Source organism: Tyto alba, unplaced genomic scaffold (assembly GCF_018691265.1).
Source record: "Tyto alba isolate M040663 unplaced genomic scaffold, T.alba_DEE_v4.0 Super-Scaffold_10, whole genome shotgun sequence".
NCBI lineage: Eukaryota > Metazoa > Chordata > Aves > Strigiformes > Tytonidae > Tyto > Tyto alba.
Genome location: NW_024881262.1, coordinates 26956160 through 26975117, shown reverse-complemented (window position 1 = coordinate 26975117; position 18958 = coordinate 26956160). Strand labels below are relative to the sequence as shown.

Below are 18958 nucleotides of genomic sequence, written 5' to 3'. Positions count from 1 at the left end.
GAGGATGGATGTTTTTTGAAATCCCGTAACTCAGGTAAAGTCCTATCTTTCAGGCACAGGTTCAGTTAAGTACTTGTTTGAAAGTTTCTGTAGCTTCCTAATACAAGTATCTGAAAGGAGGGAAAACTGTGCCCTTTTAACTCTAGGAGTATATGACCACACAAAACAATAGAAAATTATTTCACATCTGTACTCCAGTTATGCACAAGACCAGGGCAGTTTAAGGGGAAGAAGAAAATTGCAAGCCATGGTAGGAGAGCAGGTATTCCTCCAAGACCCCAAATGCTTAGCTGGCTGCAGTCATGATTTGGCATCTGTCCTAATAAACAATTTGTATTTGCTGGTTACTTTAATTTCTCCCTCTTTGGAAGAAGTGTAGTGGCTCAAAAAATAATAGATCAACCAGATTCCCCCAGAAGAGAGTGAAATCAGTTAAAAACCAGTTTCCCAGCTAGACATTTGAATAGTAGTGATCTTGTGAAAGTATGGACAAGCACTTTTGTCTTGCATGCAACAGCAAAGGCGTCAGCAGCGTGAACTAATGAAGGCCCTCCAGCAACAGCAGCAGCAACAGCAGCAAAAATTGTCAGGCTGGGGTAATGTCACCAAACCAACAGGCACCACCAAGTCCCTGCTGGAGATACAGCAGGAAGAGGCGAGGCAGATGCAGAAACAGCAGCAACAGCAGCACCAGCAGCCGAACAGAGTCAGAAATACTACGGTACGTACGGCGTTCGTCTGATCAGTACGTGGAGGGAGGCAGTAGATGGTGGTTCTCCATGTCTGTTCATTACTGTGCTGCCAGGTCTGGTGCTAATAACCAGGATCTCTTTGTTATGTTTCAACAGCATTCTAACCTGCACACCAGCATTGGGAATTCAGTGTGGGGCTCCCTAAACACTAATCCCAGCAACCAGTGGGCATCTGACCTAGTCAGTAGCATCTGGAGTAATGCTGATACCAAAAACTCAAACATGGGTTTCTGGGATGATGCAGTGAAGGAAGTGGGACCTCGTAACTCGACCAATAAAAACAAAAGCAATGCCAGCCTCAGGTAGGAATTGGGGAAGGAGCTTTTGCAAAGAAAGGCTACCATTCCTGAGATGATCACTTAGCTGTTACAACATCTTCATGTGTTTTCCTTTTTTTCCTGTGTCACTCAGGATCTGTTTTGACAACAAAAATAGCCAATAGGTGACCATTCACAATTCATTTTGTCATCTACTTAGAAAATTAGTTGGTTCTTAAACAGTGTTCGCATCTTGTAAACTAGTGAGTCTTGTAACACTGTGCTGTATACTGTACTGTTGATAAGTCTGGTAACTTATAATTTATCATGCGCGTTTTTCTTTATTTCAGTAAATCTGTAGGTATTACAAGTAGACAAAACAAGAAGGTGGAAGAAGAGGAGAAGCTGTTAAAATTGTTCCAGGGGGTTAATAAAGCCCAGGATGGATTCACTCAGTGGTGTGAACAGATGCTTCATGCACTCAACACAGCCAACAACTTAGATGGTAAGAGGTGGGGAGGAGAGTGAATGGTGCACTGTGAGAAACAGTATTTGTTTTGTTTCCTGACCGGATAGTTCTGAGGGAAAGTAATGACAGCAAAGTAAAGTTTTAATGCAGTCAGCAAACTGGCGTCATTAAACAGTGGTCTGAAGAACTGGAAGCGTCATCTTCTCCCGTGATTTTCGGTGGGCTAACTATAGCAAGACAGTGGGGTTGGGAAACTGTTTTAAAGTCTGTCACCCAGAGCTTTGCTGAGGATTTTTGGTGGTAGTGGAAGCGTTATCAGGCAGATGGATGAGGATCCAGTTCACTTTTAAGTGCAGGCCAAATTATCATATGCTCCCGTGCAAAGTGTTTTTTGGTGTGAAACTGATTGGGTTTTCTGCTAATTCTGCTGGAGGGCACATAGAGGAATGCCCAGTCCGAGGTCAGGAGCCAGTGCTGTCTTGCACCAAAGCGCTGCAGGCATCCTGCTGCCTCCAAGGTGGACCTGTGCAAATCCTCGCGCCCCAGCACCTGTGCGCTGCACAGTGGTGGTTCTGTGGGACCCTTGAGCCTGAGCGGGGAAGCGGCGCTGCCCCCAGAGCCCCGATCACACCTCACACAACTGCAGTGCCACAGCTTCCCTCCTCTTAGAGGAGAGATACTGGGAGTAACTTGTCATGCACAAACTAGCTGCACCTGGTGTCCGTGACCCTGCAGTGCTGCCGTGGGTCACACACCCGTGGTGAGCTCCTGTGCTTCCAAGGCTACTTCGTGCCCCGGGTGGCAGCTTGTTGTCCTGGTGTCTTCCAGGCTTGTGATTTCCTTTGCCCTTCTCCGTGTGAAAATAAACCTCAGTGCAACAAAATTAGCGCAGGGATAAAAAGATGGTGAAGAAGGCTTGCAAGTGAGCTAGTTGTTGGACTTGAGGTGCTTGCGGGTCAGGTCAGCCACTGGAGTGTGATCTTTCTGGCTGAAGCGCAACAGAGGTTGTACTGATGACAGCTCTGAGTATTTTCCGTTTGGGCCTGGCGTTAAATTTGAGCTTTAAAGCTGATGGGCTAACATACCCTTAGGATTGGCAGCTTATTTTTCCTCCTTGTCACGTTAGCTGGCTTTCTTACCCTTGCTTTGACTGCAGAATAGATGAAGCGTTCCATCATAGGGCTTTACTGTAGGGAACTTGGAAGGGCAAGCTGTTGGCCATGGCTCTGAGATTAGGAAATATTTGAAACAGAAATTCACAGTTTGTGTTTATTGCATGCATGTGTTCACATATCAACATGCGTTCCCTCATGTCTTGCCTTCTTCTTGCAGTTCCCACGTTTGTTTCTTTCCTGAAGGAAGTGGAGTCTCCCTATGAGGTCCATGATTACATCAGAGCCTATCTTGGAGATACTCCTGAAGCCAAGGAGTTTGCCAAGCAGTTTCTTGAGCGCCGTGCCAAACAGAAAGCCAGTCAGCAGCGGCAACAGCAGCAGCAACAGGTAAATCTTACTCGCTGCGGTCCTTGGGAGCATACAGAGAGAGACTGTATTTGAGTCCGAAGAGTCTGCATTTCTGCGGGATTGATAGGAGCCTGCCCAGGATTTTACAGGTTGTGTGAGATGCAGAGAATAAAGCAGATTTCAAATATTTACTGCAAAATCAAGTTTCCTTTATAACTGACGGTTGAGGCCAACTGTAGATCAAATGGTGTCTTAGCGTGCTGATCCTGGATACGCTTGAAGGATGGGGTGGCTGTGTTGGATGGATGTGTCACACGTGATGTAGAAAGTGCTTTGGGCTTTCTGAAGTTTTCAATTTAAATAAACCAAGCTTAATTACACTTATAATCTTGCACTTGCTTTGTTTGTTAGGATTCGGTGTGGGGGATGAACCACAGTTCGCTACATTCGGTCTTTCAGACCAATCAGAGCAACAACCAGCAATCCAATTTTGAGGCTGTGCAGAGCGGGAAGAAAAAGAAGAAACAGAAGATGGTTCGCGCAGATCCCAGCTTGTTAGGTCAGTTTTAATGTTTAGAATTCAAGGTTTAATTTGGGAAAAACTTGGTGGAGTGTACAATTCTTGTTAACCTTAAATGGGACTGTTGAATTTGAGCAGAAAAGGTAGTTGAAGTGTCTTTGGAATTTGTTTCAGTATTATTATTTAATGATGTAAAAAATTCTGTATCGGTTTCACGGAAAACTTTTGTCAAACTTTCCCTCATGAAAAGGCTTCTTCATTACCTTGGTTGTTACCTGGAAACCTTTCAGTAGTTCAGGGATGTCAGTTGAAGTGCCTTTCCGCTCCAGAGTTGCCCTATGCCTATTTTATTGATTTAATGCTTAGTCATTCTTTTAAGCAAAGCATATATTCTGTTTCTTCATGAGAAACAGCTTCTTGACTTGCCTTTATTCCTTCCTACCTTTTTGCATGAGCCAACTACTCTCACCAGAAAAGGTGGCAAAGATCTTGGAGGCGGGGGGGAGCGGAGAGTGAAGAAGTGGTCACAAGTTTTCAGCGGGAGGCAGTGGAGATGGTGACACCATTAGTAGTCCTTATTTATTTATTTATCCTCAGTTTTTATGTGAGGATGGTAGTTAACCAGTCCCGATAGCATTGATAGAAAGGTTTTTTCAAGTGGCCTTTAAGATACAAGGGCATCGTGAGTACATGAGTAGAGAGCCTTGTGGGATGTAACGCGTCGCTGTAGTATTCCTGTGGAATAAATGTGTGCACATCGTGCTGTGTGCGGTAAAAAGGGAACCGGGGCACTGCCCTGGGCCAGTATTTGTTGAGCTGGTGCTCCGTAGCTCGTATTCGTGTAAAGCAGCCTGGCATTAGCCACCTGGAAGTCACATTTTTTTTAAGGCTCTAACAGAGCCCTCTGCCTTTGTTCTTTTATCTTCCCTTTCTGTTCTCAACAAAATCGATACTCTTTAATTCAGTGATTTCTGCATTGAAGTATACTGGACTTCTCAGTGGAATCCCGGCTTGTGCCAGTCCACTGAGTCTGATCTGGGTCTTCAGTTGAATAGTTTAAAAACTAGCTCATCTAATGTGAAGAAGTCACTTCAATACAATTAAGAAGTTGCAACTGTAAGAGAAGTAGCACATGTGGCTTCTTAAAAATCAGTACGCTCTTACTACAAAATAATTCCAAAACGTTTTAGTTAACATACTGCCACGAGAGGGAGCCAGAACAATTTTCTTAAACCTGCTGATCAGTGCACCTTTTATCTGTTGGAGATAATGACTGTGAAAAGCAATTTGTTTTCTAGCACAGAGCAAGCCTGCCTAGGAGTCTCAAGACAGTCAAATGTCAGGTTTGTGTTTAGTAGCCTTATACAGGAAAACTTCCCTTTTTCTCCTACACCATATGGGCTTGGTACAACCATAGAAATTGGATGGATTTCAGTAGGAAAGTTGCGTATGATATAATGGATTTTTTTCCTCGTAGAAAATGCTTTTTCTCAGACTTTTCTCAGATGCATCATGTCCTCAGCAATTACGGTTTAAAGGATGGGTAGATGTTTAAGTGCATCTTGAGCCATCTGCATAGCCCCACATAACTGTACATTTTCATGTTGTACTCCTGAGATAGGAGGTTGTAAAAAAGCATGGAAGTACACTGAATTGCCACTCGATTTCATAGGTGCCTGTATTTAGACTTTTAAAGTAAGGGCAAACCCAAACTGCTCACAGCCCCTCAAGTGTTGAGCCTGATTTCACACTGGGATTCTGAGTTGACAAAAGGTGCATTTCAGCCTCTTGGATCATGTAAGTACCGTGTTGCCAGGCACCTCCAAGCACCAGTTGTGACACTAAACGTGCTGCCTTCCACGACGCTGCTGTGCCTGGATGTGCCTCTTACTACCTCTGCAGATGGTGCTGCCTTTGAAATGAAAGTTGAGACCACGCTGCTGCTGGTCTGTTTTTAAAGACCAAGGGATACTTAGCTAAATGTACAATTGATTATCTTTGATTTATTCGGGGGGGGGGGGGGGGGAACAACCCAAAAAACAGTTTTGATAATTATGTCTCCAACCTTACTGAATTTCCCCCCAGGTTTTTATTTGATGTGTGTTATTTGCTTTACCTTACACATGCTACTGCATGTATCAGAGGTATTGCATCAGATACAATATACCATGTCCAGATTTTTAACAGAAGTCCTTTTTGATTTACAGGGTTTTCAGTGAATGCCTCATCAGAGCGGCTCAATATGGGAGAAATAGAGACTTTGGAAGACTACTGAGCATGTGCAAATCAACTGGCTTTTCCTGCATCTGTTAACCATGGATTCTCCGTTCTGGACACAGTACTCTCCACCATGCGCTCTTCTTTGCCTCGCAGTGAATCACAGAATCAATCATCTCAGGCTGCTTCCTCTAGCCCCAGCAAACCCTTTCTGCCCAGGACTGCACAGGCGTTGTTCCTACTGTCAGCCTAGAGTTGAGTGGACTTTGTTCAGAGTCCTGGGAGGGTGGGAGATAGGATTCGTTCACAACAAGGCTGATTTGGGCAGCAAGCTTTCACTGTGCTGTGATTTCTTCTGCTGACATACCTGGAAAAAAAAAAAAAATCAATTGGGATTCTGCAAACCATTGCTTCCCTCTCCTGGTTACTCTTACCACATCTAACACGTGCAGTCATGGAGAGAGAGAGAGAGAGAGAGAGAGTTTGTGGTTAACAGATGTTGGTCAAAACCAAAATGCCACACAGATACTGACTTCCGCGCTCCATCAGGGCAAGAGGTGCTCTCCCGGGCCAGGAGTTGCATTCATAAGCTAACCTTAGAACTGGCAACAGCAGGAGAGGGGCGGTGGCGGGCGCAGTTTAGCTTGGGTTGGTTTGAAGTTGCACACCCCCTGCCAGCCCTTCTCAGCACATTATTTCTGGAGGGAAAGCTCGAGTCTGTCTTCATTAGGTGGTGATGCTGAAGCTGGTGGAGTTCCCCGTCGGCATACTCCAGCCTTCCTGGACAAGTGGGGACTTCTACTCTGGGAAAAAAAAGGGGGTGGCATCTCTTCTTTCAGGTTGAATTTATCCCTTAAATGCTACCTTCGGAGGGTTAGGACCAGTTTATTTTGAGCTCTTTTCCTGGAAATTTGTCTCGTTTAAGAGACAGTAGGATCTTTACCGTGTGGATCTTTAGTCTTTGGTGAGGGTGAACACTGGCTTTCTGATATACACCCCAGCAGTCTTAGGTAGTTGTCATTTCAAGCAGTGCTTAGGTTACCGAGCAGAGATGCCCTTTTGTCATGAAGAGAGACTGTGGAGGGCGAAGCTATGTGCAATGACGGCCCTGCTTATCTTCTACACCTTCAAACTATTTCACGCACCTTCACTGGGATCCATAATCTTTAAGTATTTATGGCATCATAACCTTCCTCTCTCACCGAAAGATTAACACCGCCTTCCCTTCTCCACCCACCCACATGCACACACCACAAAAGGAGGAAACCGAAAACTGCCAAATACACTTAGTTTCAACCCACTGGTCCCATCTCCCATTCCCAGAGGGTTATAACCTGCCAAGGGAGATACGCTACAGTTTTGGTGGAGATGTATAAAGGTGTCTGTTGTTCTGTCATCACTGCCTAAAGAAAACAGTTCGAGTTGCTCAAGAGCAGTTTGGCTTTGGATTTTATTTTGTTTGGTTTATTCATTTTTTGGGGTCACCCTTCCCCCCCACCCCTCCTCCTCTCTCTTCCCCCTGCCCCCAAACATGTACAGTAACTATACAGAGACTGCTGCAGACTTGTATATAGTTTTTGGATCCAATAGCATGGAGAGACTTGGAACTGTTGCAAATCTGGTCTCCCTGTCTCCTTTGCTTTGTAAATTCATAAAAGGGGGAAGAGGGGTAGTTAAAATGTTTACAAAACTTTAAACTCCCTCTGAACTTTTGCCAGTGTGGGGGGGGGGGGGAAGAGAGAACTAAATAAAACCTGGTTGTATTATATCTGAGAGAAAACTTTCTGCTTGCTTTTGTCAAAGCTGAGTTTTAAGATAATTCCTGGTGCTAAAACTGACCCAAAACTCGACTCGCATCAGTTTTCATCAAGAAACAACAAGCAGATACACAGGATGTGGAACAACAACTGCTGCTTTATTTCTTCCCTGGTGAGGAATCCTGGTGCGTTTTTTCTACTTGATAATTTTAGAGTTCAAATAAACACCAGTAAGTTGAGATTGGAAAATTCTGACAAGAAAGCTTTAATTCCCACCCCCCTGTACAGAAACACGTGCATTCATGCTCGTGGTGTTTATGCAGGAGGGATCGAGCCACGGCTGGTTTGTTGTTCGTACAAACACTCGGCCGTGGAGCCTTTTTTTGCCAGTGGGTAACCACCCCGCCCGCTCCAGTTCCCTTCCCTAAATGAGAGATTTTATTTTTCCCCTCGGCATAAAGTCCACACGGACACCTTGTAGGCTTCCCTTTTTAGACCAATTTTTAATTTCCTTTTTTTCTACTCGCTGCTTATTTTTGTGTGGAAAATCCCGGTAAAAGTTAATGATAAATGTCTAGCATTCCCGTGACCACAAAGATGATGAAGTCAGTATACTCGGATTGAATTTACACGGTAGCTTCGCGTTATGTTGAGCTGATGTCTCGGAGAGAACAGTACATGTTTAGGCTGATAATTTGACTTTGTTTTAATATTTATTTATTTATTTTTCTTAGTATATAAGGTGTCTGGTTCATAAGTACTTTCTGGTTTTTAATGGTATGATCTAATTTCTACAAGCTAATTTTGGACTGCTCTATATACTGTGTAACAAATAAGCAAAATCCTGTTGGTTTCCAGCTCAGCTGGGGAGCAGGAAGGTAACAATGCCTCCGTTGCTAAATGGAAATGCAGAATTGCAAGCAGGGAAAATGTGCAATAATCTGTCGAACCCCGAGGACCTTGCTCAGCTTCTGAGAGTATGTAGATAATGGACCAGTGGGGAGGATCTTGTTCCTAATATTTCAATATTCTGGTTACTGTATTTAGTACAAAGGTAAGATGCTGGCACGTTCAGGTTGTGTGCTCAGGTGACTGCCTGGTCTACGGGGCCTGTTCCTGTAGCGACGGTCATTTGGACCAGTAGGGATGGGAAAAACAGGAGCTACAGCTTTGTGTCTGCTGCTGGGGACGTATTTATGCACCAGGTCCTTTTCAGACAGGACGTGGACCTGGAAAGCTAAGGGGGCTTTGATCCAAGTGTGACCGATGATGTTGAAGTTGATGCTGGAGATGTCTGAGGTTTCTTCTGAACGCGTTTCACCAGGTTATTTCCTAACTTCTCATTTTGTGGCGGGAGCAGAGCTCAGTCCTTTTTGTTTTTCCTGCTCCCCCTCGCAGGCAGGCACTTGTGCAAATCACGGCAGCAAGCAGAATGATTTAAAAGAACACCTGGACTGTATCTGGCTGCCTGTTGGAGAAAGCCAAAAAGCAAAGAGATCTCTTAGCAGAGAAATCTGAAATTTAAGACAAAACTACTCGTGTCCTATTTTCAGATCATAAAGAACTGGCATTGGGGGTGTTTATGTACTTGATGACATCTTTTTCTGAACAGCAACCGAAGTGGTTCATCCTCGTATCGACTTAAAATCCTAATGAAATTCTTCTGTCCTCTTAACATTAAGCTGGAGTGTTCCCCTTTCCCTACACTTCATCCGTTCCCAAGTCTCCATCGGTGCAAATGTGATTTGACCCAAACCTCAGTTTTCTCTGCTGTGACCTTTTCACGAGCCCGCTGGGAGGGGAGGGGAAGAGCGGCAGAGGGTCGCAGGAGGAGGCTCGGACCCGAGGAGGAGGATGCTGGCCCTGCCTGGCACAGGCGACTCTCCTGGATGACTTACCAGATTTTAACAGGCAGTTCTGCCAGCGGAGACCACCCACAGCTCCTAGTCCACCTCCGTAAGTATAACCCCCCCCCCCCCCCCCCCCCCCCGAAAACAAGGCTGCCACGGAGCCACTCTGGCTCCGTTTCAGAGCGTTTTAGCCTCAAAAGATTGAGGCCCTTGTTCCTGGGCCGGCCACCGGCCGCCCTGCGCGGCGAGGAGGGAGCGAAGCCCTCGAGCAGGGGGCTGCTTGGCTTCGGGGTTACCCGCCCCAATGGCTCCTGTGTCCTCCCCCGTGCCAGGGAGGGCATTCCAGGAGCGTCCCCGCGTCCTCGGGGAAGGGCTGCCCACCGACCGCTCCTGCGTGCGCTGGCCTGGCAGGGTGACGGGTGCCTAACGGCTCGGCTGCCTATGGGGTGTTAGGTACAAATTTGAGAGGGTGGAGCTGCCTTCGGGAGGAGGTGTGCTCTGGAAGTCAGAGAGAGTGAGTCTCTGCCGGGCTTTGCACTCACTCTATCCACTTGCTATTGTGAAAGGAATTTTTTTTTTTTATTTTGCCTTTTTTTTTTAACCTGACTGGACAAAATTTTTATTATACCAGTGAAATTTCCAAGTTGTTTCATACTTTGAAGAGTTTTAGGAATTCCTGCCAACACTTTTCCTGAGGGAAGCCATGCCCTACCACAGAGTCCTTCGCCTGGTCCTGCTAACGCTGTGCGGCGTCCTGTTCCCTGCTGTGCTGGCAGGTAAGGAGCTTTGTTTGCATTTAATGCCCAAAAGCACGGGCAGTCTTTTGCTAACTTGCCTCTCTCTCTCCTTGCATACCTCCTCTCCCTCCCCTAAAAATGTCTATATTGACTTGTAATTGATTAATGGAAACTTCCTTTGGAATTGGTGGCTGGTAAGAATATATTCTCTGTCCCAAGACCAAGTTTCTGTTGCAGGAAAGGAAGAAAATCCATTTGTAATTTTTCCTAAGCAGAAGAGCAGTGGCACCTGCCTGAGCGTAAGCGGCAGCAGATCAGGAGGCAGATCAGGCAGCAGTAGATGATGTGCTCTCAGCAGCCGACGGGACAGGCTGTCTGTCAGCTTTTAATGGCAGGAAGAAGTTAACAGTCGTGACAAGAAACATTTTCCTCTGGCTGAAGCTCGTGTGCCAATTTCTGGTTCCTTCTGTGCTTTCTGCTGCAGCAGAGCCCTTCCCCACAGCTGCCCTAAGTGGAAACGCGGCGGTGCCTGTGGAAACATTTAGCTGGGTCGAAAACCGAGGTGGGCGCCTGAGCGGGGCCGGGGCAGCGAGGCGGCGGCAGCGCCGGGCGTACGTACGTGGTGCTGACTCGAGTTCAGCCAGGTGGTGGGAGCAGGAATAGGTGAGACGCCGGTGCTGTCAGGCGCTGGTTTTTAAGGAGATAGTTGGTAATCTCAGCCTCACCTGCTCCCGCCTTTAGCACCCCTGTGCCGGCCGAGGGGAACCGAGGGCAGAGCCGGCTTCAGAGGCTGGAACTGTCTGGGGAGCTGCTCCCCTCAAAGCGTTTTTCTTTACATGGAGGCGAGGCTGAAGGGATGGCTCAGGCCGAGATAACGGGCAAGAACACAGCTTGTTTTGCTGGATTCCTGTCCTGCCTTCCAAGACCCGGAGCAAGGCTGGATCGCAGTTCCCTCCCAGTTTGTTCTGAGCATCTTGCCTAGCAGAGAGATCCTGACCAGCCATCCAACAGACTAAATTATTTATTTTTAAAGAGCTTTCATATGGGTAGGGGAATTTATCGCTGTGACTAGCTGGAACATCTGTGGGTGCAAGAACGTAATTCCTGTAGCTGCTGTTTCCCCCACAGATCCTCCCCATGCCCATGTAGGATGCCTTCTTGCTGGGAAGCCCTTAAAGTAACCAAGAAATGAGCACTAAAGTGGATGTTTTCCTTCTCAAATGCTGAGCTTTGATTTTTGTTTAGTGGAACACTAACTGCTTAAGCACAGTTTCAGTTTGTAGCTTGCTCCTGCTCCCAGAAGCAGTGGCAGTGCTCTTCCCCCCAAAACAGGTAAGGTCTTTCCTTGGCTGTTGGCAGTATTTCACTCTCTGCACAAAAGTGATTCATTTCCAGTAAAAATCTGCTTCCTCTCTGAGCTAAGATTTCTTTTACACTATTTTAAGTTTCCAATATTTGCTACATATTTGCCCTGCCCCGCGCCTTGCCAGCTTTCCTGTGTACTTGCTGTCGGCTCGGCGGTCTGTACGTGCTGCTGCCTCCCTGTGTCACTTTGCTCCTGTGAAATACTCCCAAGTTCACTTGATGCCTTCAGCGGGTGAGTTGGGCTCGTGCAGCGAGGCCGGTGACTCTGGAGGAGCTTTGTGCTGGTGAATGCAACATTCGGATGGATCCTGGGGCGTAGAGGAAGCACAGAGTCTCTCCTGTGGCACTTCAGGGGCTGGAGGCCTCTAAGAAGTTTGTTCTCAAAGCAGGACACGAGGGAAGCAGCCCCTATGGTAAGCCATCCCAGGAGCAAAACGATTTCCTGCTGCATTAGGAGTGGAGAGTTGCCTACCCTCAGTACAGCGGCTTTTAGTGCACAGTGGAATTTTTTTCTGCGTTTCACCCCCTTGGAAAAGGAAATTTCCTGCCTTGTGCAGACAAAGAAGGGAAGGGCACGCAGACAGCCCTCTGGTCTCCGTGCGTACACATGCAGCCCTGCCTTTCTGTAAACAAGTTTATTTAACATTCATCAGAACCGCAGCGCTCCGCGCTGCCCCGCTCTCGAGCTCCCGGCGCTCGCACATCACAGGCTGCCCTTTGTGCTCTCCATGAAGGCCTCTTTTCATCCCTGCCCTGGCCCTGCGCCCGCCGTGGCTACCTGGGGCTGGACAGCCCGTTGCTGGCCTCGGAGTTCACCAGCCCCTGCCCTCCCGTCCCGGTACCTCCTGCTTGCCGTAGCGAAGCCCTCGGCGGTGGCCAGAAGCGGAGTCCGCTCCGAGAGCGCTGCAGCTGATGCCGGCCAGGCAGTCCCGAGGTGCAGAATGAGTCTTCCCTTCCTCGCTGGATTTAATTTTATCAGAGAGGGGACTCGGAGCTACCTAGTACCAAAAGCTTTGGGTAGGTGCTCAGGAGTTCAGCCAGATGTGAAGGATCTCGCTGGCAGCTGAGGTTCCCGTCTGGGTGTAGCAGTTGGAGCGCTTTCGGGATGCTGGTGGGGTTGTGTACCTTGATCTGGCGTCTCGCCTGGCCAGTCTGGTTTCCTGGATGGCGCGGTCAAGGGCTCTGTGATGGGAGAAGGTGTGAATTTCTCCTTCAGGTTACTGAGCTCTGTCCAATATTCCCATTTGTCAAAGATGGGGAAACAACCAGCTGAGTCTTTAACCTTCTTTGTTCACATCATCAAGGTGCAGCAGGAAACAGAGCCAGTTCAAGGACTCTGCACACCCAAATCTCCTCCACTCCCACTTTCTCCAAACCCAAGTGGCACATAGGCCTAGAGCACAGGAGGATTGCAGAGTTGCTTTTTATTTTTTTCTATTGATCAAACCAGTTCCAGTTCATATAATGGATTCAGAGCTCCAAATGTGGTGGAAGTTAGTAAAAAGCCTTTGTGAGGCCTTGGCTTCTGAATCGTGTATATATTTGGCATCTAAACTCCCATGTGAGCTCGTGAATTTCCTTGTTTTGAGCTAATGTGGAAATACGTTGTACTGCAGTAGCATGTCAGAGTGTGTATAGGGGGGAAAAAGCAGCAGAGCAGGAGATGTTGTGCTAAGGGAAAAAGTACAAGAAAAGACCTTGTCCAAGGCCATCTTTCTGTAGCAACTTGTCATGTCTTCATTCTCAACTACACGAGAATAAAAGATTGTAAGGAAGCTTTTGAAGTTCAAGTACTAGAAGGTGAGTAGTAGTAAATGAGTGTTGTCAGGCACGTTTATTGAAAAGATGCGGTTGTTCCAACAGGTCTGTCCACACTTTCAGCAGGTCCTTGTAGACCGTTACTCAACCTTGCTCTGCATCAATACCCCTCATAAAAGACTGGCACTAGTATCAGCTCCCAACTGAGCTTACTGGGTTGGAGGTGGAGAGTGAGGATGATGAGGTACTGAAACCAGCTCGTATGAGGAAGGGTATTGGTCACTGGTGAGTGATCCCCAGGGATGAAGGTGTTCGGTGGCCCCATCTGCCTGCCTTGAGGCCTTGCGATCTGCCTGTGGGGAGGCTGTGGTTGTTTGGGGGTATCTTGAAGGATTCTCCAGATTTGATCAGCTTCCTCAAGAACCATCACTTGTGGAGACTCTTCCAGTCTTACCTTGCAGCCACCGTGTATCTGGGGCGCTGGCTACCATGTCACTCTGCTGGCAGCTCACCCCACCTTCTCACCGAGCATGGAAGCAGCGGTTTCATCAAGTCGCCTTTGGCATCGTCCCTTCTAGACCTCGCTGAAGTGCTGCTGGGTCCCTGCATCATTCAGAAGACTCACAGTGAATTTCTTTATTGCGTAGTGACTGATATTTTATCCCCTTTTCCTGGCCTCGGTTGTAACCAGCCTGTGCTGGAGAGAGGGGGAAGACAGTGCAGGAGAGATTTCCCTAAACATGTGGGAAGGAAGAGGTGCCAGCCTCCACCTGGCCTGTTGCAGAACACTGGGATACCTTCAATCCGTTTTTTGCCAGGTTTCATCTCTGCCCAGTAAAACCCCGATAACTTAAGACTGTTCCGTGCCTTTCTCTTAAGTGCTCTCAAACTATTTTTTACCAAGTGGGTTTCACTGGCAGCCTGTGGAGCACCAGTTGCCCTCAGTCTGTGCTCTAGTGCCCAGACAGGGTTAGTGCTGGGGGAGAGCTGCTTCGTGCCGTGGGGTCGAGCAGCGGCAGTGGTGGGGTCGCCCTGTGCTGTGTCAGCAGCCTGGTATCCCCTCCCCGTGCCCGCTGCCGCCTCCGGGGCGAGCAAACCACGCGAGTGCTCCGGGGGGTTTTCGTAGAGGTGGGACTGGTCTGAGGACTGATGCCAGCACAACTAGCGCGTGGCTCTCACCCGGATGTTAAACATCTGCCCTTGTGACAGATGATGTGTTTTGAGCGTGTTTCTTGGTAGTTATTTCTACAAATTTTTCAGGTGAACAGGAAAAGCAGGCGCTACCTTGCGTTTGATATTTGCTTTCCAACCCTCGGTTGCACCTACTCGCTCGAGATTGCAACGCGTTGGGGTTTTTCTCAGAAGCAGGAACGGCCGTGCCCTGCCCCAAGGCCAAGGGGGTGCCCTGTAACTTGCCCTCTCCCTGTGAAAGGCTCCGGCGGGTCAGAGGCGTTTGTTTGGGCACAGTGTTCCAGTCGGGACGACTGTAGCTGTGCAGGTGAGCAGGCCTGGCCGCCCCGGTGCTGCTGCTTTTGTGGGCTGTATTTAGAGTCCCAGCCTCCTGCTCACGCGCTGCGGGACTTGTGGTGGTCACACAAAACGTCAGCAGCAGAGCAGAGAGCTGAACCTCCTGAATCGGGTCCTACGCCTGTACGTGGAGCCTGTGCGGTCCGAGTGTATCCAACAGGCAACTGGGAGAGGCCCTCGTGTCATAACAATGTGTGAGAGTGGGTGGGTGGTGGTTTTTGGCACCTACCTTGAGCTCTGTCCTCCCGCCGCCCCCCCCCCAGCCTTCCTTGCTTTTACCAGAGGACTGAAATGGGAGCGTGGCATTTAATGCTGCTCCGTTAGAGACCTGCCGCGCTCAGCCTGGCAGCTCCCTGGGCCTGCAGGTGTGAATTTGGCTGTTAAGAAAACCCGCTGGATGCGCAGGGGGATAGTTGGATGGGTGGTTGGGCTTCTCAGACGGGTGGGAACAGAGGCATGTGAGGACAGGAGCTGGTTTAGGAGGGAAAATCAAAGGTGAGTCTTGGAAGGAAGAGCGCAGGTTACCAGCAGGCGCTCTCCCGGGCTGCAGCAGTTTGCTCTGGAGAGACCTGCCCGCTGGCAGCTTTCTTTGGGGACCATGCTTGCGTTTGGTTCTGTGTTCCCCCACCCCGTGTGCCTGCTGCAGGGCTCTCGGCATCTGCTCGAGCAGCATCGAGGTGCAGGGACCGAAGAGGAGACCCAGCAGTGAGCCCTGGCTCTCGGGGATGTTCAGATGCAGGTATTCCGCCTTTACGCGCGTGCACGACCCTGCTGCTGCTTCTGAGCTGACGGCTCCCGTTAGCGAGGCACTAGACCCGACTGGAAGGAGTTGTGTTTCCCTTGGTTGAAGCGCCGTTAAGGTAAAACCGCAAGAACTTGGGGCAGAAAACGCAGGTTTAGCACACTCTGCCCTTTCTGTCAGGGTGAACTGAAAGCGGGTTTTAATCAGATGAGGGGAATTAACAAAATACATACCCAGCGGCCCTCCAGGACTCTATCCAGGTCTTAAAAATCACTGAGATCATAAACAAATTAGGCTGCTTCCTCTTTACTTGGCTATCAAAAATAAGCTCTATGCCTCGCTTAAAGAGAGCGGCAATAAATTTTTCAGGGATTAGATGCACCAGGGGCAGGAGAGGCTTTCCAAGACCTGTGGGCTTGGTTAGAAAAAGAGCCTTTTGCACTAGGGCTGGAAGGGGCAGCGCTCCTTCCTTGTCTCTTTGAGAACAGGGAGGGGGGGGGGAAGACCCTGTCGAGGTCCCACAGCCCCCCCGGACGGCGCCTGCGTCTGTCCCAGATCACCTGAGCTAATGCCTTTCCCCCGGCCGGTGCGCGGGGGCGCACCCGGCTCTTCTGCCTTTGGAGAGAAAATCCATCCTGGGGAAACGCCGCGACGACGCCCTCGCAGCGTGGTGTTCCCTTTGCCAGAGGGGAGCGGCTGCAGCGTTGGTGCTGGCCCGGGTGGTGTTGACACAGTCAGGAGGGTTGTAGCTGGAGCGCAGCTCTTCTGCGTGGAGTTTCTCTACCTCCGAGGGCAGCCTGGAACCGGGGCTTCGAAAGCGTCACGTACGTTTGGTCTGTGCCTAAACCAACAGCTTCCTAACGCCACCCTTGCTAACTAAACAGCCTCAGCTCTGCTTGGTTCCTTTCCCTGTTGTTTTAACTACATTTATCCACTAAATTCTGTGTTTCCTCCTGGTCTGTCCTCTGGTAGCTAAACCACAGGATTTAGGGAAGAGAGGTCCACTGGCAATGGCACTTTCCGGAAGAGCCTCCGGACGGGACGGGAGTCTCCAGCTCTGCCGGCTTGTTTTGCAGGGCAGGATGGGAAGGGCCCTGCAAAGGGCTCAGGTGTTTCTGGGGTGCCCTCGGGGAGCACAAATCTCGTGTGCTCATTCCAGCGACCCACGATGCCGCCTGTGATGCAGCAAGCGCAGAGGTACCAAGCGTGAGGACGTGGTGTCCGCTCTTGCTCCCAGCTCAGGCAGCCTCAGGCCGGGGGTTTCTTTGTCTCTGTCACTGCTCGTTGGGCCAGAGTGAAACCTGGCAGCTGTCTCACTTAAAATCCTGCAGCTTTTATGGCTGTAGAAAGGGCTTCCCGAAACTAGTCTAGAACCCTGCTGTGTTCCTGAGCCTGCAGGCAGCCTCGAATAGCTCTGGGGACTCTGCTTTGAGCCCTGAGCCCTGGCAGTGGGTTTGTACAGGCACCACAGGTGAGTGTTTTGGTGTTGGTTCTCCTGTTCCTTTTGATGCAGGGCTCCTACAGGAGAACAGCGTGCTTGAGCTCGCTCTCCTCCCTCAAGGCGCTGCCTGCCCGCGGAGGGCAGGGAGGGCGCCGGGTATTTAAGGCCGGGGCTGGCGCTGCCTCTCTGGCTGCGCCGGGGAGAGCCTGGGACAATTCTTGAGGCGTCCCTGGGCCGCTGAGAGACGCCGGGGTGCCTGGGGGTACCTCTGTGCCTCGCCCCCTGGAGCCCAGGCTGCCTGCCTCTGTCTCTGGCGCCTTGCCCAGCGCCGATAACCGTTGTGGCAGTTCAGGTGGGCCCTGGCGCTGGATGCTGTTTGTTTTCCTCCCCACACCCAGCCTTTCCCCCCCCCACCCCCATCCCAGTGCAACATTCCCAGCGGTTTCGGCAGGGAGCTGTGGAATGTCTCCTGCTCCCGCCGGGGCCCACCCGAACAAGCTGGGCATTGACGGGGAGCGCTCGGCTCAGCCACACGCAGACAGGGAGGGCTCTCTGGTTTGGCCCCTGACCCCACAGCGGGAAGAAAGAACAGGAGGTGAATGGTAACATCAAACAGAGCCCGGCCCGGCTTTCATCTCCCCGGCAAGTCGCGGCTTGGGGGCTCCTATCTGGGGGAGCCGTGTCCTGCGCGGTGCCGGCGCCTCCGGCATCCTCGGCTGCGGGGCAGGCTGATGGGGCAGGACTGAAAGGTCCCAGGACGCTCTGAGTTTGGCCAAGCGCAGGTGGCGGGGTGGCTTCTGCCCGTGGCAGGGATGGGACAGCCCCTCCCAGCCCGGTCCCATCAGCACCCACAAGCAAACCGGCTGTGGATGTTCACGCAGGGTCGGTGTGTGCACGAGCGGAGGTCGCACGCTTGCAGGGAGCTCCCTCTTGTCCCATGCGTGTGGCGTGTACGCCCAGGTTGCCCCAAAAACCTGTGGCGACGTGGTTTTGGCCGCTCTGGGTGTGGGTGTTGTGCGGAGGAGGGCTCTGCCCCGCCGGGTTCCTCCGCCCTCGGGTCCCCCTCCATCCACCCCCAGGTGCTGGCCGGGCAGCTGGAGCCCAGGCACCCGCTGAGCTGCGGCCGTCACCAGCAGCCTGGCCAGGGCCACCCGTGACCGTGAGTGACCGTGGGTGCTTGTCTCCCAGCAGAGTACCCTCAGGGCCCTGTCCCCACCCTCTGGAACGAGCCACCCGAGTTGCCCTCCGGAGCCGGCCCCTTCGACGCTGCCACCACCACCACCACCACCGCCCGGATCTCGGACGCCACCGCCTTCCCCCCCTACACCTCCGAGCTGGAGCCCGAGGACACCACCCACCTGCACCGGCTGGACGCCGGGGACGGTATGTGGCTGGGTGACAGGCTGCCCGCGGGCCACTCCCGGGGCCATGAGTGTGCCTATAGCTCTTTAACCAGCGACTGTGAGCACCTTTCCCAGCTCCTGAACTACAGCCAGCGCCTGGCACGACGCGGCTCTGCCACAAGCCCGGCGCTTCTCTGGGTGTGGGGTCCTCGTCCCCAGGAGCTGGCTGAGGCGGCAGTGGCTGCCCGGGTGCCGCTGGGGCGCGGGGCTGCACCTCGGCCGCGTGGGGACGGGGGGCACCTGGCCACCGTGGGCAGCTCCAGGGCAGGCGTGTGGCCCGAGGGCTTGGGGGGGTGCTGGGCATGGGGGCGATCCCCAGGGACCCGCCGCCTCTGCTGACCTCGAGCCACCTTTGTTCTCTCTCCCCGTAGGCTCGCTGGGGCCCGGAGCTATTGGTGCCATTGTCATCGCCTCCCTCCTGGGTACGTCTGTGCTCGTGGCCTTGGTCGTCATCACGCTGAGAAAGTTCTCGGCCTCCTGAACTCAATAAAAGATTTTTCTGTAACACAACCAGCCCCTCAGCTGCTCCTGCCCACCGCCTGCCCCGGGGCCCCCTGGGGAGAAACGCTGCCGCGGGCGCAGCCAAGGGCACTCCAGCCCTTTCTCACGAGGGACCTGGGGCCGTGAGTGACTTTGAGCTGGCAGCAGCTCTCCTCCTCTCACCGGGCCGGCGGAAACGGCGTTGGGCATCACCTCGCAC

The 18958-nt window shown here is 51.1% G+C and overlaps 2 protein-coding genes across 13 annotated transcripts in view; both read left to right on the top strand.

Moving 5' to 3' along the window:
• The window catches only part of GIGYF2 (GRB10 interacting GYF protein 2), a 79212-nt gene extending 71761 nt beyond the window's left edge, over positions 1–7451 (top strand). For all 10 annotated transcript variants that reach the window (XM_032990603.2, XM_042799952.1, XM_042799982.1 and 7 more), the window contains 6 exons: positions 518–721; positions 849–1054; positions 1360–1514; positions 2811–2980; positions 3353–3500; positions 5669–7451. In XM_032990603.2, the coding sequence (XP_032846494.1) occupies positions 518–721; positions 849–1054; positions 1360–1514; positions 2811–2980; positions 3353–3500; positions 5669–5736 (951 nt within the window). In that variant the 3' untranslated portion in view covers positions 5737–7451. The remainder of the gene's footprint in view (positions 1–517; positions 722–848; positions 1055–1359; positions 1515–2810; positions 2981–3352; positions 3501–5668) is intronic.
• Positions 7452–7564: 113 nt separating this feature from the next.
• On the top strand, positions 7565–18768 carry SNORC (secondary ossification center associated regulator of chondrocyte maturation). 3 transcript variants are annotated; one of them, XM_032990613.2, is made up of 4 exons: positions 7565–9391; positions 9948–10061; positions 18044–18238; positions 18630–18768. In XM_032990613.2, the coding sequence occupies exons 2-4, from the start codon at positions 9989–9991 to the stop codon at positions 18737–18739; spliced, it is 378 nt and encodes a 125-aa protein (XP_032846504.2). In that variant the 5' UTR covers positions 7565–9391; positions 9948–9988; the 3' UTR covers positions 18740–18768. The 3 variants fall into 3 exon arrangements, with proteins under 3 accessions (XP_032846504.2, XP_032846505.2, XP_032846506.2); XM_032990614.2 differs by having other exon boundaries at positions 9917–10061; XM_032990615.2 differs by lacking the exon at positions 7565–9391 and having other exon boundaries at positions 9413–10061; positions 18047–18238.
• Positions 18769–18958: the final 190 nt, after the last annotated feature.

Coding starts and splice junctions, on each gene's coding strand:
- SNORC (XM_032990613.2), top strand. CDS start 9,989: ATGCCCTACCACAGAGTCCTTCGCCTGGTCCTGCTAACGCTGTGCGGC. Junction 10,062..18,043: donor GTTCCCTGCTGTGCTGGCAG/GTAAGGAGCTTT, acceptor CTTGTCTCCCAG/CAGAGTACCCTCAGGGCCCT. Junction 18,239..18,629: donor CCGGCTGGACGCCGGGGACG/GTATGTGGCTGG, acceptor CTCTCCCCGTAG/GCTCGCTGGGGCCCGGAGCT.